The sequence below is a fragment of the Zootoca vivipara genome, chromosome 3 (assembly GCF_965207765.1).
Source record: "Zootoca vivipara chromosome 3, rZooViv2.hap1.1, whole genome shotgun sequence".
Classification (NCBI taxonomy): domain Eukaryota; kingdom Metazoa; phylum Chordata; class Lepidosauria; order Squamata; family Lacertidae; genus Zootoca; species Zootoca vivipara.
Window position 1 is genome coordinate 77147896 of NC_142586.1, and position 14840 is coordinate 77162735.

The 14840-nt window shown below is 41.5% G+C and overlaps 1 protein-coding gene across 1 annotated transcript; it reads left to right on the forward strand.

Annotated features, from left to right (window-relative positions):
* The first annotated feature begins 1414 nt into the window (after window positions 1-1414).
* Window positions 1415-14693, forward strand: DESI2 (desumoylating isopeptidase 2). The gene is made up of 5 exons (XM_035108343.3): window positions 1415-2034; window positions 8924-8996; window positions 9515-9608; window positions 10273-10414; window positions 11195-14693. The coding sequence occupies exons 1-5, from the start codon at window positions 1996-1998 to the stop codon at window positions 11426-11428; spliced, it is 582 nt and encodes a 193-aa protein (XP_034964234.1). The 5' UTR covers window positions 1415-1995; the 3' UTR covers window positions 11429-14693.
* Window positions 14694-14840: the final 147 nt, after the last annotated feature.

The window sequence follows — 14840 nt, forward strand, 5'->3', positions numbered from 1 at the left end:
AACGGTCTTGAAAGACCTACATTGGCTCCCAGTACGTTTCCGAGCACAATTCAAAGTTGGTGCTGACCTTTAAAGCCCTAAACAGCCTCGGTCCGGTATACCTGAAGGAGCGTCTCCACCCCCATCGTTCTGCCCGGACACTGAGGTCCCGTGCTGAGGGCCTTCTGGCGGTTCCCTCGCTGCAAGAAGCCAAGTTACAGAACCAGGCAGAGGGCCTTCTCGATAGTGGCTCCCGCCCTGTGGAACACCCTCCCACCAGATGTCAAAGAGAGAAACAACTACCAGACTTTTAGAGGACATCTGAAGGCAGCCCTGTTTAGGGAAGCTTTTAATGTTTATTAGCAAAATAAAAAAATTCCTTCAGTAGCACCTTAAAGACCGACTAAGTTTATATTTTGGTATATATATTCATACCAAAATATAAACTTAGTTGGTCTTTAAGGTGCTACTGAAGGAATTTTTTTATTTTGCTTCGACTCAGACCAACACGGCTACCTACCTGTAACTAATGTTTATTAGATTATTGTATTTTAATACTTCTGTTGGAAGCCGCCCAGAGTGGCTGGGGAAACCCAGCCAGATGGTGGGGTATAAATTATTATTATTATTATTATTACTACTACTACTACAAACTTGGGACTGTCGTTTGATAGCCTGGTTTGCCAATTCCTTTGCTTAAACCGAGTTTCCCCAGGTAACGGGGAGTCTGTGATTTGTTATGAATCACATAACGGGAGTCTGCGATTTGTTATACCGTAAAAAGAACTTCCTTTTGCACATGAAGGAGAGGAGGCTAGCGATTGATGGTGTTAAGTGCCGCTTGCGAGGCGAGGGGAAGAGGAATGGTCAGAGTGCAAGTGGGTTTGCAGGGTGTATCTGAAGCGGAGGAAGTGGGGCGGGCCACTTGAACCCCCGCTGACCCGGGAGTAAGACCCACCAGATTCAAGAGTAACTTAATTCTGAGTAGGCACTGTTGGGATTGCATCGTTGGGCTCTTTCGGGCAGTTCCTTCCCTCGTCGCCTTGCTGCTGCTGCTGCTATCGGCCAGCCAGTTGCCCTCCTCCTTTTCTCCTGCTTGCCTCCCTTCCTAGCAGAAGCACTGCAAAGGGGCTTCCAGATGGGATCGGGCGCTGCACACTCCTCCTCCTCCCTAATCCAGCGGGCGCACGAGGCCACAAAGAAGCAAAAGGGCTCGAATCCTGCGTGCGCCCCGTTCTGAGCTGGCTGGCCAGCTGCTCACCCCGCCTCTCCTCCTGGGCTTCTGAGCGGCGGCGGCGGCGGCTCCTTCACATACCGTCTCCCTGGCGGCAGCGAGGGCGCTCGGCCAGCTGCCCCCGCATCCCCCGCTTTGGGTCACGCGAGGCGAACTTTCGCGCGGAGATTCGGAAGGCCGTTGGTCGAGGAACCCTCTCGCATTCCAGCTGCCAGAAGAAGGCAGAACTGGGGAAAGGACTCCCGCTTCTTCCCTTTGGGCTGCGCGGCCTGCCCGGAAACATGCCTCCTCGCGCGCTGCATGCTGGGGGTTGTAGTTTGGGCGCCTCACCTCCCCGGTGCTGAAGATGTGGGCAAGCTGGAAGGGCTCCTTCGCGAAAGCTGTTGGCCGAGGGGGGAGGAGGGGGCGCGCGGGTGGCGCAACAGCCGCTCCTCAGGGAAGGTCACTTTCGCGCGTCCCCCGCGGCCCGTAGGGGCGGGCAGCGGCGGCGGGAGCAGCCCGGAGACAAACAAGAGAGGCGGAGCTGTTCTGAGCCCCACCCGGGTGCCGGTGGCGGCTTTCAGCTCGCGTCTGCCGGGGCGAGGAGACTTCGTGGGGACGCGGCCCCGGCTCCCCTCTTCCCCGCAGCGGAGGCGGCTCCATGCTACCGGCGGCTCCGTCGCGCCCCTCAGCCAGAGGCCGGACGAGGAGGCGGCGGCCGCCCGGGGGGCCTCCCGAGAGCGCCCTGAGGCCGCCGCCCGAGGCCTGAGAGGGACCCCTGCCTGGAGTCGCGCGAGGGGAGAATGGCGAACCAGCTGGTGATCCTCAACGTCTACGACATGGTGAGTGGGCGACGGAGCCGGCCGTCGGGGGCCTGCCTGCGTTTGTCCACGCAACTCCACTCCCCGCCAGGTTCAACCCTCTCACATTTCCCGGGCTCTCTCATCTTTCGCGCTGGGCTGCTCTTGCTCTGCCTCCATAGCTCCTTCCTTTCCCAAACGCCACGGGAGTGTCCTTCTGCGGCTCCTCGGCGCTCACGTTTCTTCCCCTCTCCCTCCTTCCATACAATGCTGCAACTGCAGGATGCTGGTTTAACTCCGCTGATGCTCCTTTCATTATCCCCTTCTTGCCCTGGAAAGGTACAATAACAATTCGGAAGCGAGGGAATTATTAAGGGTTCCAAAGTTATCGCAACAGGTGTGTGAATTTTCAGTTGCCTCTCCTTGGGTGTTGGATTCATGCCCATCTCCATCTTTGGTACTTTGAGTTGATCTTTGTAATGCCATGCCTACAAAGAAAGAATGGTAGTGTTTTAATAAGGATCTACCAAAGTTGGCCAGAACACAATCCTCAAGTTCTTACACTCTGAATTGCCTTGAGGACTACTGTAGAGCCTTCACTATCTTTGCATGTACAAAGAACCTAAGTGGGTTGCAGGGGGTGAGTACTTAAAAGATCAAATGACAAGACCTGGACACAAGTAGAAACATAATATCTTTTCAAACAGGTTAGCACTCGTGTAGTCACGTGGCCTTAAAGTCTAAATTATATTACTGTACTGGTTTATCATGTGGGGAAAACATTGGAGATATTTAACTCTCTGTTGCTTTTGGCTAAAGTGTTGCAATCTTTTACTTTGCCAGCTCATAAATGACACACACCATTCCTATCTAGTTTATCTAACTTCTTCAGCATTGCACAACAGCTTCTTAAGAATTGCAGGAAGCCAGTGTGAATTGAGTGAATTGAATGTCAGAACCAAAGTGAGGAGACCTAGGTTCAAATGCTCACCCAGCCATGAAGGCCATTCACTATCTCTCTGCCTAAACAACCTCACGTGATCGTTGTGGAGATAAAAGAGGGATTGCAGAGAAATATGTATGCTCCCTTGAGCTGCTTGCAAGAATGATGGGATATAAGTGTATTTTTAAAAATAACTTGAAAAAATGTAGATAGGAAAACTTTGATGTTGTTGCAAAACAGTTGAAAATAGAGCAAGATGTGGTAATTTCTTTGCACATAAAAATGCAAGAAGGTGGGAAACACCTGCTTAGCTTCTAAGCATAAGTCCCCACTGTTCTTAAATGCTTGGATACACTTAAATAATATTGTCCTATTTTGTGTCACTAATGTAATCTGTTGTGCAGTGAATCTAGTTGTCAAAGTTTTTTGAATGAGTGGATGTTTTTATTAGCGACAATTTCTACAGCTCAATGAGTAAATTTTCCTTATTGTTTAAGTTCAGATACATTAGTTTAGCCAGAATGGCAGTCTATTGACATGCTATTCACCTTGTCCTAATGTTTTATACTTTGGCTAATAAGCAGCTGAAGCATGGGTTGCCCCATCAAGTAAAACAATAGAAATACTTACTGTAACTAACTGACTGATCACATCTGTTCTGCCCCCCTCAAAAGTCCTGTTCTCCCCAAGCTAAGTCCTGTGCCCCCTAACAAAAATCCTGGCTACGCCTATGAGCTGAAGTAAAATAGCTAGGGCTAGAAGATTTAAAGTGAGCTGGAACACTGAGAAGTGCTAAAGTGCACAGAAGGGCACTGCAGCAGAAGCCAGGAGAAGACCAAATGAGACTCAGAAGCTGAACAGAGGGTGCAAGTTGATAAGTATTGGCTTGGATAGGGAAACAATCCAGAAGACAAAGGGCTGGGTGCATTTGTTCCTGCTGTTTGTTTGTTAGCTCTGATATGTAGTTACGTACTTAAATTGTAAAGTTAGGACTGGATTCAGCTTGTGCTAGCAGGAGGCAGCACAACGAGTCCTGCTGGCACAATGGGGATTGTACTGATGGAGCAATCATAATAGCGTAATGTTGAATTCCACCCTTAGTTTTAATGAAAACTGTTCAACTTGTATTACTAAATCTTTAAGCATAGTTGCTGTAGGGGGGGAATCAGTTTGAGGTCTTGCTACTCGCTACATGCTTAAGTGCCATGTCACTCCTACCAGTATTAGGAAATGATTGAACTAGTTAAAGTTCATAAGGTTAAAGTTCATAAGGTTAAAGGGCTATTTAGTGGAGGCAACCAATTTAGTGGTTTGACTGGTCTGCTTGCCACTTTCCCTTCTCCCAGTGCAGGCTATAACCCAGGCTATCACGAAGGGGTTAGATAAATTCATGGAGATTAAGATTGCTAGTCATGGCTTTTTTACCTCCAGGGTTAGAGGCAGTGCAACTCGAAATATCAGTTGCTGGGGATCACAAGCAAGGAGTGTTATTGTGCTCATGTCCTTGTTTGTGGGCTTCCCAAGGACATAACAAAATGCAGGATCAGATGGGCCTTGGGGGGTCTGATTTTGCAGGGCTGTTACGTTTTCTAGTTTACCTTGTGGAAGTTTGCTATCTCTCCAGCTATCCCAGGAATCGCCAACATTTTTGGGCCTAAGGGAACATATGCAAATCTAAGAAACTGTTATGGGCACCACACACACACAAATAAATTCACAGAATAAAAATAGCTAGAACACCTAAACACCCCCCAAACAAATAAAACACAGACATGAAAAGCACATTAGTTGCACTCAAAGAAGCAGCCCCTACAACCAAAGAAGCCCCAAACCCTGATTTTTTAAAACAAAACATTGGGACGGAGTCTTGGCAGCAGCTGGAGAGGTATCTGAGGATGCCATGGTGCCCATCGGCATCACATTGGTGACTACAGAACTAACTTATCCTCTTTTGAGGATGAAAGGAAGGAACCCCTGCATTCCTTTTAAGAGTGAAATGTTGTAATTAATAAACAAATACAATTTCCTCCCCCTTTGCTTAATCTCATTTGTGGGTGCCAACTCCTAGAGGCTGAGAGGACTCCCCCCCCATAAAATAAAATATTTGAGGGGGCTGTGGCTGCTCAAGTTAATGGGCATTGCCATTCAAATGGTGTGCATGCACTGTGAAATATGATTGATTATGCAGGGCATGGCTTAACTGCCCACCCCTGAAATATTCTATTCAAGTTGGCACCCCTGATCCTATTGCTTTTTATCCCTCCCACTGGTTTAGGAGGTTTGTGTATTGCTACCAAAATATTTCCTCTTTACCTTCTTAAACTGCTGCTGAGTTCAGCTTCTCTCCTGTTCCATCCTCTGGTACTGTGTTGTCTTCTGCATGACACACATGGATACACACTTGTTGCACCAGACTTGGAATGCAAAAGGGTGGGTTAAAAAAAACCCATCTTCCTGTGGGAGCCTTGCAAATCTATTATTTTTTCATTTTTCAGAGTAATTGTGACCTAAATGTAGTAGTGATGTATATATTGAATTTTTGTGCCTTCTTCCAGAAGCTGTCTACTTCCCTGAGCATGCTATCAGAATGAACAACTTCACTGCCATTGTTGCTTCCATGTTACAGAATGCACATTATTTTTTTGTTTGTGTGTTCAAAAACAATGGGAATTAGCTCCCAGAAGCAAGAAAACCTTGCTGCTCTTGTAATCTTTTCCTGTTGTATTTTGCTTAATTCCATCCATTTTTCTTCCTGTTTGTATGATTATAAATTGACTTAATTGCCTTCTATAACGCAACATTTGCCTAGTTAACAAGAAATTAGATGTTATGGACATCTAAATTCTCTTTGTGTCTCAATCTTAATCTTGACAATAATCTATGATTAGGTAATAGTGCAGCCTTGTGGATTAGCCCCAGAAAGGAACTAGCCTAGCCGGATGGTGGACAGAGAGGTGTTTTGTGAAATTCATTATGTGAGGTATAACTTTCAGTGCATGGCGTTTGGGGGGACTAAGGCAAGAAGTGCTCTGATCCCTTGTTGTTGGCAAATTACAATTCCACTATTTTTTATTAACCTGTAAGTAGTTAAATGTATATGCAAACTGAGAATCCTAAAGCTATTACTGTACTGTACATATTACTGTACTGCATGAAGAAAATGCTCTGTAAAAGTCCCAATATGTAAAAGTCCCCAGAGTGTAAACTAACACCTAATGTATTCCCTAACTTTGAACAGTGTATCCTGGATCAGCAGAACCTCCCAAGTAAATTACCTTTGGGTACAGCTGTGACATATTGACTGATTATGGGGAGACTTACAAAGCTAGAGCGAGGGTGTATTGCTTTGTAGCAAACAAAAAAAGGCACACATCTATTAACTTGCTTATTTTTCAGTTTGTAGTATGACTGGTTTAGGAAAGTTTTCAAAGATCACCTAATGCAATCTATTGTGTCTAATATGCTCAAAACATACCAGTTTTTTCTATCCCTTGTTCAACCTTTTTAACATTTATTTTATATTCAACTCAAGCTGGATTTAAACTAATACCACTGATAAAAATCAAATTTTCCAGAAAGGAAGAGTAGCTAACCAAGAGGGCACATCCAAAAAACTATTTAAAAGGATATACCCAAGTTATTTAAGCAGGCACTCTGTGCCATTTCCAAGACAGGCAGTGAAGCTTCCTGATCTAGTGGTTGGGGGGACAGTTGCAGTGCAAGCAGAACCCACCAACAATGCAACCGAGAAAATTTCATCTGATTGCCTATTTTGACCTTTTTCGAACATAAATTGTGGTTTAGTATTATCGGCAGTTTCATATGAGTGTCAGGTTTGTGCACTTGCTTCTGGCATTGCTGTGAGACGTTTAGAAGCATCCAGGAAAAGAAATTCCTCGTTGGGTGAAACGCCTTGCCTATTTCAGTTCCCGTATCCCCTTTCTCCACCCATTATATGACTTCTCTTAATGTGCTCTTAATTACAAGTATTCCAAAAGAAGCAGTGGGGCCAGACATCTGGCATGATCCCACCTGGTGACCATTTTTTCTGTGAGCACTTTATTACCACAAATAGTTCCCCTTTTCAAATTAAGTCCATGGCAGAGGACATAATTTTCCTTGTTTGTGGGATAGTCTGAGGGAACTACTAGACATAACAGGACTAATGCAAGGGTGGTGGCATTTGCAGAAGCTCTGGACTCTGAAGAAGAGCTGTGGGGTGCATTTCTATTCACATTTCCCTGCTGCCCCTGCATTTCCCATACAGCTGGGTTTCTTCTAGTCTCAATTGTACTTTATATTTGCTGCCTGGCACTCAGTTTTGCAATCTTCATACATTTAAAGACATCTTTTCAGGGACTTAGTTTTGGTCCATACCATCAACATGGCTAAGCTTTCGATTCCAGGTACAGAAAGTAATTATTTGTAATCACCTTGCCGGGGCAGGGAGAAACGTAATCCCCTCTCAGTGAAGTTCTTATAATTCTTCTAATAGATTGGCTGCAGATACAGTGGAGCACAAATTCCATGGGTTTTTCAGAACGGATTACAGTTGTACTTCTTATTGTTTTATTGTTCAGTATGTGTTCTGCAACCTTGCAAACAAACACATGCATTATGTCAGTGTTATTTATCAATCACAGGTATTTTTAAGGAGAGGCTTCTTAACACAGTTTTGACACCTTGCAGTACTGCCGAGACAGGATCCCCTTCCTGTTTTTGTCTGTCCAGTCTCCTGCATTTTGTGTAGCAATGTTAACAAAGAGACAAACATTTATAGATGTAAAGGTTTAATCAAACAGCTAAGCATTGCCACTGAGCTGAACCAGAAATGAACTTAATATTTAATGGTCCAACTCTGCTATTAACTGATATTTCCAGTGGTGCATGAAGCCATCATCTTGCTGAACCTAAGTACTGTAGGTCCAGTTCTTATCAGTGCCTTGATGGGAGGCTGCTTGGAAATCACATATTCAGCAACTTGGGTTCTGTGAAGGAAGGTAAAGGTAAAGGGACCCCTGACCATTAGGTCCAGTCGTGACCAACTCTGGGGTTGCGGCGCTCATCTCGCATTATTGGCCGAGGGAGCTGGCATACAGCTTCCAGGTCATGTGGCCAGCATGACAAAGCCACTTCTGCCATTTATCTTCCCGCTGTAGCGGTAACTATCTAATTGCACTTTGACATACTTTCAAACTGCTAGGTTGGCAGGAGCTGGGACCGAACAACGGGAGCTCACCCCATCGCGGGGATTCGAACTGCCAACCTTTTATTTTAAAACAAAACAAAGCTTTCTTGATTTTTTTTTACAGATTACAGAAATAAAACATAGATGTAAATAAAACATTTGTGATTATTTCAATATACTTAAATCCCCGATATATGTTTTTTTTCCCTTATCCCTCCCACCTATCCCTTCCCCTCCCCTTTTACTTCTCAGCCACTGCTATGTTACAATTTTGGTTATCATATCTAACTGCATACCTCCTTTCATGGTTTGTTTCTCTTTTTTTCTCATTTGTTTAATTATTTGAGCCTTTAAATATGATCGGCAAGCCCTAGGCTCTGTGGTTTAACCCACAGCGCCACCCACACCCACACCCCTTATTGTGAAGGAAAGTGGGATATAAATATAATATAAATAAATAAATAGTTTTCTGTCAAATGCAATCCAGTGCTGCCCTTTTGTACCCTGAAGGTTCTTTCAGTTCAGAGCTGTGGTCCTGTTGAGGCTCCCACTCATTAAAGGGGCAGGGGTAGGTATTTTTTGCCAATTCAGCCTCACCACTGTAGCCTCATGCAGCATCTTTAATTCTGCTCCAGCTCTCCAGAGCAAATTTTAAGTGAACACAAGAGACTGCAAGAGGAATCTGCAAATTCATTATGGAATCTGCAAAAAATCTCTCCCCTCTTTCCATGTGCAGGGCTGACCTCGTGAATAAGAAAACTGTAATCACAGTCAGTTAAGTTTCCTATTTTCCTTTTTAGTACTGGATGAATGAATACACTTCCTCTCTTGGAATTGGAGTATTCCATTCAGGAATAGAGATATATGGCAGAGGTATGTATCACACTTTAATCTCACATTGGTGCGAAGAAGCGGCTAATGTACATAGGACATGGGGTGGGGTGGGGGGAGTGGGGAGGAAAATAGCAGTGTCTCACTCCCTACATTTCACCATCTTATTTCTGCAACAAATATTCTAACGGTTCGTTCATGGTGTAGATCAGTATTGGGGACCCTGTGGCTCTGCAGATGTTGCTGAACTCAAACTTCCATCAGCCTCAGGCAGCATAGCCAGTGATCAAATCCAGCAGCATCTGGAGGGTTCCTCTCCCATGGTTTCTGCATATACTGGCCTCAGCGTAATTGTTATGGGAATTTAAATCAGTGTTCTCCAAATGTAACGTAAACTTTTATATAAATGTATAAAACACTGACATTTGTACATATAAACTACTTTGTAGCAGTACTTCAGTTTTAACCTACAGCTGATCAAATCATGTCTATAACATCACCAGAAGTGAAAGTCCTACGTACAATGAGTTTGTGCATAAAATCCTGATTTTGTATTTCAGAATTTGCTTATGGTGGCCATCCATACCCTTTTTCTGGGATATTTGAAATTTCTCCAGGAAATGCATCTGACTTGGGAGAAACATTTAAATTCAAGTAAGAAGTTTTTTCATTTATTGGTGTAACCCAAAATATGTTTGGGTGATTTAGATTCAGACGCCTGTTGACTACAACCTGCTAATTTTGAATACGGTAGTATGTTTTGAGCAACCAAAAAGTATCTACCCACTGCCTCTTAACATGAGATACAAAACTTAATGTAATGATTAGAGTGTTGGACTATGGCCTGGGAGACTGGGATTCGAATTCTCACTTTGGGCCAGTCACCATCTCTCAGCCTAACCTACCTCACAGGGTTGTAGAATGAGGAGAACCATGTACACCACCTTGAGCTCCTTAGAGGAAAAGATGATATATATAGTAATAAAAAGTGATATACAGTATAAAGCACTAAATAATTTTAATGGGCCTGTGACCGCATAATAAATGATTGATTATACATTTGTATGTACACAAATCTGGATTTACAGAGACATCTATTGGATAAGAGCAAGGAAGTGGTAGTGTAAAAGTAGCGAGGCCTTGTGGCATGACGTTCAAAAACAACCAGAGGACAAAAGCAGTGAAGTTCTATTTTTAACATGATAATTTTTGGAGGTGTGTGCATGCTGTCAAAAGCAAATGGGGAATTAAAACATATCCAGTATGATTTGCAACAACTTTCTCTCTCTGCAACTGCCTCCACCCTCTTTTATTTTAGAGAAGCTGTTGTTCTTGGAAGTACTGACTTCATGGAAGAGGATATAGAAAAAATTATAGAAGAACTTGGAAAAGACTTTAAAGGAAATGCCTATCACTTAATGCACAAAAACTGCAATCACTTTTCTTCAGCTTTTTCAGAGGCAAGTATTATTTGTTCAGCATGGGCAAATGCTTGCCATTACTTTTATAAACACTTTAGTACTTGTAGGCTACATAGGTTATATATGTAATATTAATGTGTTTTCAATCAAGGACTTGCTGGAAATAAAATGGTAGCAGCAACACTTTTCACTGCCACCTCCAGAGAGGACGCTCTGTGGGTTTTTAACCCTGCTAGCCAAGTTAGGAAGAAGAGTGACCTTGTAAGAGTAACCAGCCATTCTTTCTCAAAAGCAATTGGAGACCTTAACTCCCCCCAAGTTATTTCCATTCATATAATTGGAAAGAATGTACAAAACTGCATTTTATAGAGCTATACTTTACATATAAATGACTCATACAGAAAACTGATAATTGTAATTTTCATTTGATAATTTGAACTTTTGAAACAGCATTAATGAGTCACTAAATGATTTGTCATACACTTACTCTTTATCTTACTTACCTGGGAGTTAGCCCCATTGAACTGAAATAGAACTTCTGAAATGGCATGGCTAGGATTGCACTGTTTGGCGTAAAAAAGGTCATTCAAAAATAGGTTGAGTTTTTGATGCCCAGCTTACTGTTATTTTCAGAATGGACTGAGTTGTCTCAGAATTAGATTTAGTATTTGTTTTGCCTATCTCACAGGTAACATCAGGAAGGGTTCATATTCACTGTACTATAACTGACAGGCATTTCAAGTCAGTTTCTATACTTGAAATACAGATCATTGAAATGTACTAAAAAAAGCACTGGATAACTTGTGGCATTTCATATAGATTCTCTGTGGAAAAGAAATTCCTCGTTGGGTGAATCGCCTTGCCTATTTCAGTTCCTGTATCCCCTTTCTCCAAAGTTGCCTACCAAAAGAATGGCTTACACCTGCAGCTCTTCAGTCAAGTGTAAGCCAAGAGCTTCAGGAAGAACTGGAAGAAGCAGAAGATGCAGCAGCATCAGCTTCCTTGCCAAAGTCAGCGTCAGGGGCAAGAACTGGACATCATGCTAAAATATAGGTTTAGTCCAAGGTTTCATTACACTGAAGCCTTTGGAAGCCTTGTCAGTAACTGACTTCATTACAGAACCTCAGAGAGTGGCCATTTTAATGTCTTTGGTATGCAATTGATTCTCCAGCTCAAGATGATGGTGTTCCACTCAGGATTTTATACGTAGTGGGTAAAATGTTTATGGGGGAAATGGGAAGAACTTAAGGTGGAGCTGCTGTCTTGATTTTCATCTAATCAGCAAGCCTGGACTAACTGAGCAGAAATTAACTGTTTACAGTATTGTGTGCTGCTGTTTACAAGTCCCACAGGGACACCTGCCATTGAAAGATACATTTTAATCAGCTCAATTAGGCCTACATGACTTCATCAGCCTTAGTGGATGAATGACCAGCTTTGTTTGTTGCTACCTTGGAATTGGGCAGGACAAAATATTTCACTTCCAACTGTTGCTGATAATGAAGCAGGGGAAGATGAATACTATGTGTAAACAGGGTACATAATTGTCAATACAAAGAAATCTGTCCTAGTAACCAAGGAGGTTACCTTAGTATGTATCTGAGAATATCTGTTCCTAAAACTGACTTCTCTGTCAGTTTTTATCCACTCATGCTGAGTGAATTAATATTTTACTACAAAGCTGAGTGTGTTCTCTCTGGTGTCAGATTTCAGCCTCCTTTTTGCCTCATGTTTTTGTCTGACTTAGAGATGCAAAACGTCATACTGAACATCAACAGCCCCCCCCCCCCAAATTAAGATCAAATAACTGCTGTTTCACATTACCTAGAACTAAGGGGGAATACAGATGAATCATGCAATTAGATATTAACATTAGATAACATAACATGGTAACATTTGGTTCATGACTGAACTCACTTTAGCAGTGTGAGTTTTGCAGCTAACTTAACCAGATATAAGCTGCTGCTTAAGAGAAGAGTCTCTTAATAGAAACATGAAGAGAAATAGAAAGTGCTGTGTTTAGTTTTCCATCAGCAACATTCAACAACTACAGGGAATGCAAAGGTTTTCTCCAACTTCTTTCTCACAACAGAACCAATGACAGCTATAGGTGAGTTACCCAGATGTTTCTTTTAGTGACACAGTTTTCTTAACTATGTTAATCTAATAGCAACTATCAAAGATAAATTGCATTCATCAAGGTAACAGAGGAATTCATTCTATTTGGTATCTTTCCCCAATGTTAGCATGTCTTCTTCAGGGAGAAGGATACAGTAGAATTAATAGCAAATTGGAATAGGTTTTAGATTTTTATTATACATGCTGCCTTAAGGATCTTGCATTTAACTGGGAAGAGGCCAACTGAAAATTATGTACAAACGACGGTCTGGTGAAGAATATGTAAATAACTCTTATATGTGGTATTACATTGCTGGGTTTGTTGAATAAACTCTTCAGAGTAGATGACAGAGTCAGCTAAATTGGGAGGTATTTTGTTGCTGCACATATTGGACAACCTGAAGAAAAGAGGGCTAGTTAATTTGTTCATAAATTTACATTATGTTCTGGCATATTATTTTACAAATACAATCCCACTGAAGGTATAAAAATGCTATTGTTTCCAATTAAAAGGGCATTAGATATTTTTACATACACTCATTTGAGGGAGACTTTGTTGTAAACAAAACTCAGGTATGCAACATTATCCTGTTAAAAGTCAAACAATAATAATTCTCAAAAATGTGAAATAATGAGCATGTTCCATATTTTAACCAGCCTTTTTAGTAAGAAACTAAATTATCTTTAACAGTGCCATTATGATTGCATTTTAACCATTTTTGTTTTGTCAGTAGCCAGCACATTCTGCTAGGTTTTTTTTTACGCCACGTTTAACCCTACCCTTTCTTCTTTAATTTATACTTTTTGATTGAGATTCTGAGAATTGTACCCTTATGATTGACAATCTACTCACGATTGCCAAATTATATAAAGCATTTCTTAGTAGAATGACAATGGGATAGACGAGAGGATTTCTTTGAACTACAGGTGAAGTGGAAATGGAATTTTCCATCTTGGATCTGAAGCTTTTAATGAAGCTCAAATGTTAACAAGATGAGCTCTGATCCAGAGCTGCCTATGTGCTGAAATGCACACAGCATTCCTCCATTTGAAAACCTCCCAACTTATTTCAGTGGAAAGGGCAACTTGGTAAACATATTTATTGACACTTAAGGAATTATCACCTATGTTGAGGCCCTTGTGAGGACTTAATGAAGCAGTTGTGCCTACATCTGATTGCTGGATTTTGGTAATTCTGTAGCTTGTCATAGTTGTTTGGACAAACATTAGGAACTAGATTAATCTCAGTCAAATTTTTATCAAAAAAAGGCCTTTGTTCTGCTCATATTCACAGCACTGTATATGATACACACATACTTCCATACACATCGGTAGCATGCAAGCAATGCAAAGACATACACTACACAGTAAGTACAGTCATTTTTTAATAAATAACTTGGTGGTTCATTTTGAATATGAGTTCCCTGTTAAGCCATTTAGTAATGATCATAGCGCCATGAACAAACTTACCATTTGAACCTTGAATTTGGTACATCTTATGAAGTGGTGGTAGTCTTATATCTTACCACATGTGCTATGCTCGGTCTCCACTTGATTCTTTAAAACAAATAACCCTGCCAAAGGCTGTTCTCAAAGCAATAGTTCAAGTTACCTTTCACCAGCATTACTACTCAGCAGGGAGTACACTGTCTGCCAGTGGCCAAAGTGTGCATTTAAAAACTATAACACTATTCTCAGCTAAGAGAATACTGGATATCTGTGGGGGTTTTCCAACAAAAACAAACGGGTAGAATAAATACATTCAGGGTTCTCTGATCTGTCAAATTCCTAATACTTGATTATTTTTCTTTAAAATAGATTACTGTTGTTTGGTGTTCTGTCTTACTAAAGCCATTTTTATTAAAATGTCACTCTTTATTCAGGAAGCCAAAAATAAAATGCTACATTTTGTCAGTTTGCATCAGTAAGCTGTATAATGGTTTGATTATAACAATGCAGTGGGTTTCCTTTTGAAAACATGCAATAGAATTGTAATCACAATTGATAAGAGAAATTTCACTTTTAGACAGTTAGATACTGAATTTTCACTGACACACTTTTTGTAACTTAAGATAAGTTTACTGTAATGCATAGTATTTGTATGAAAGTCAGAGAATTTGACTTTTGTTACTTTGACATGTCAAACTATTATAAACTTGAATCCATCCATTTATTAAAGAGAAGTTTTTTATAGAACAAATTGCATGTGTTCTGTTCTTGTCAATTTAAATATTAGATTTCAATTCCACTTCTTTATACTATTGTATAATTAAATCTATTTTTATATTTTGGGTTAAAAGTATTAACATGCAAGAGTGAACAAAGACTTTTTACATGACGATATTCT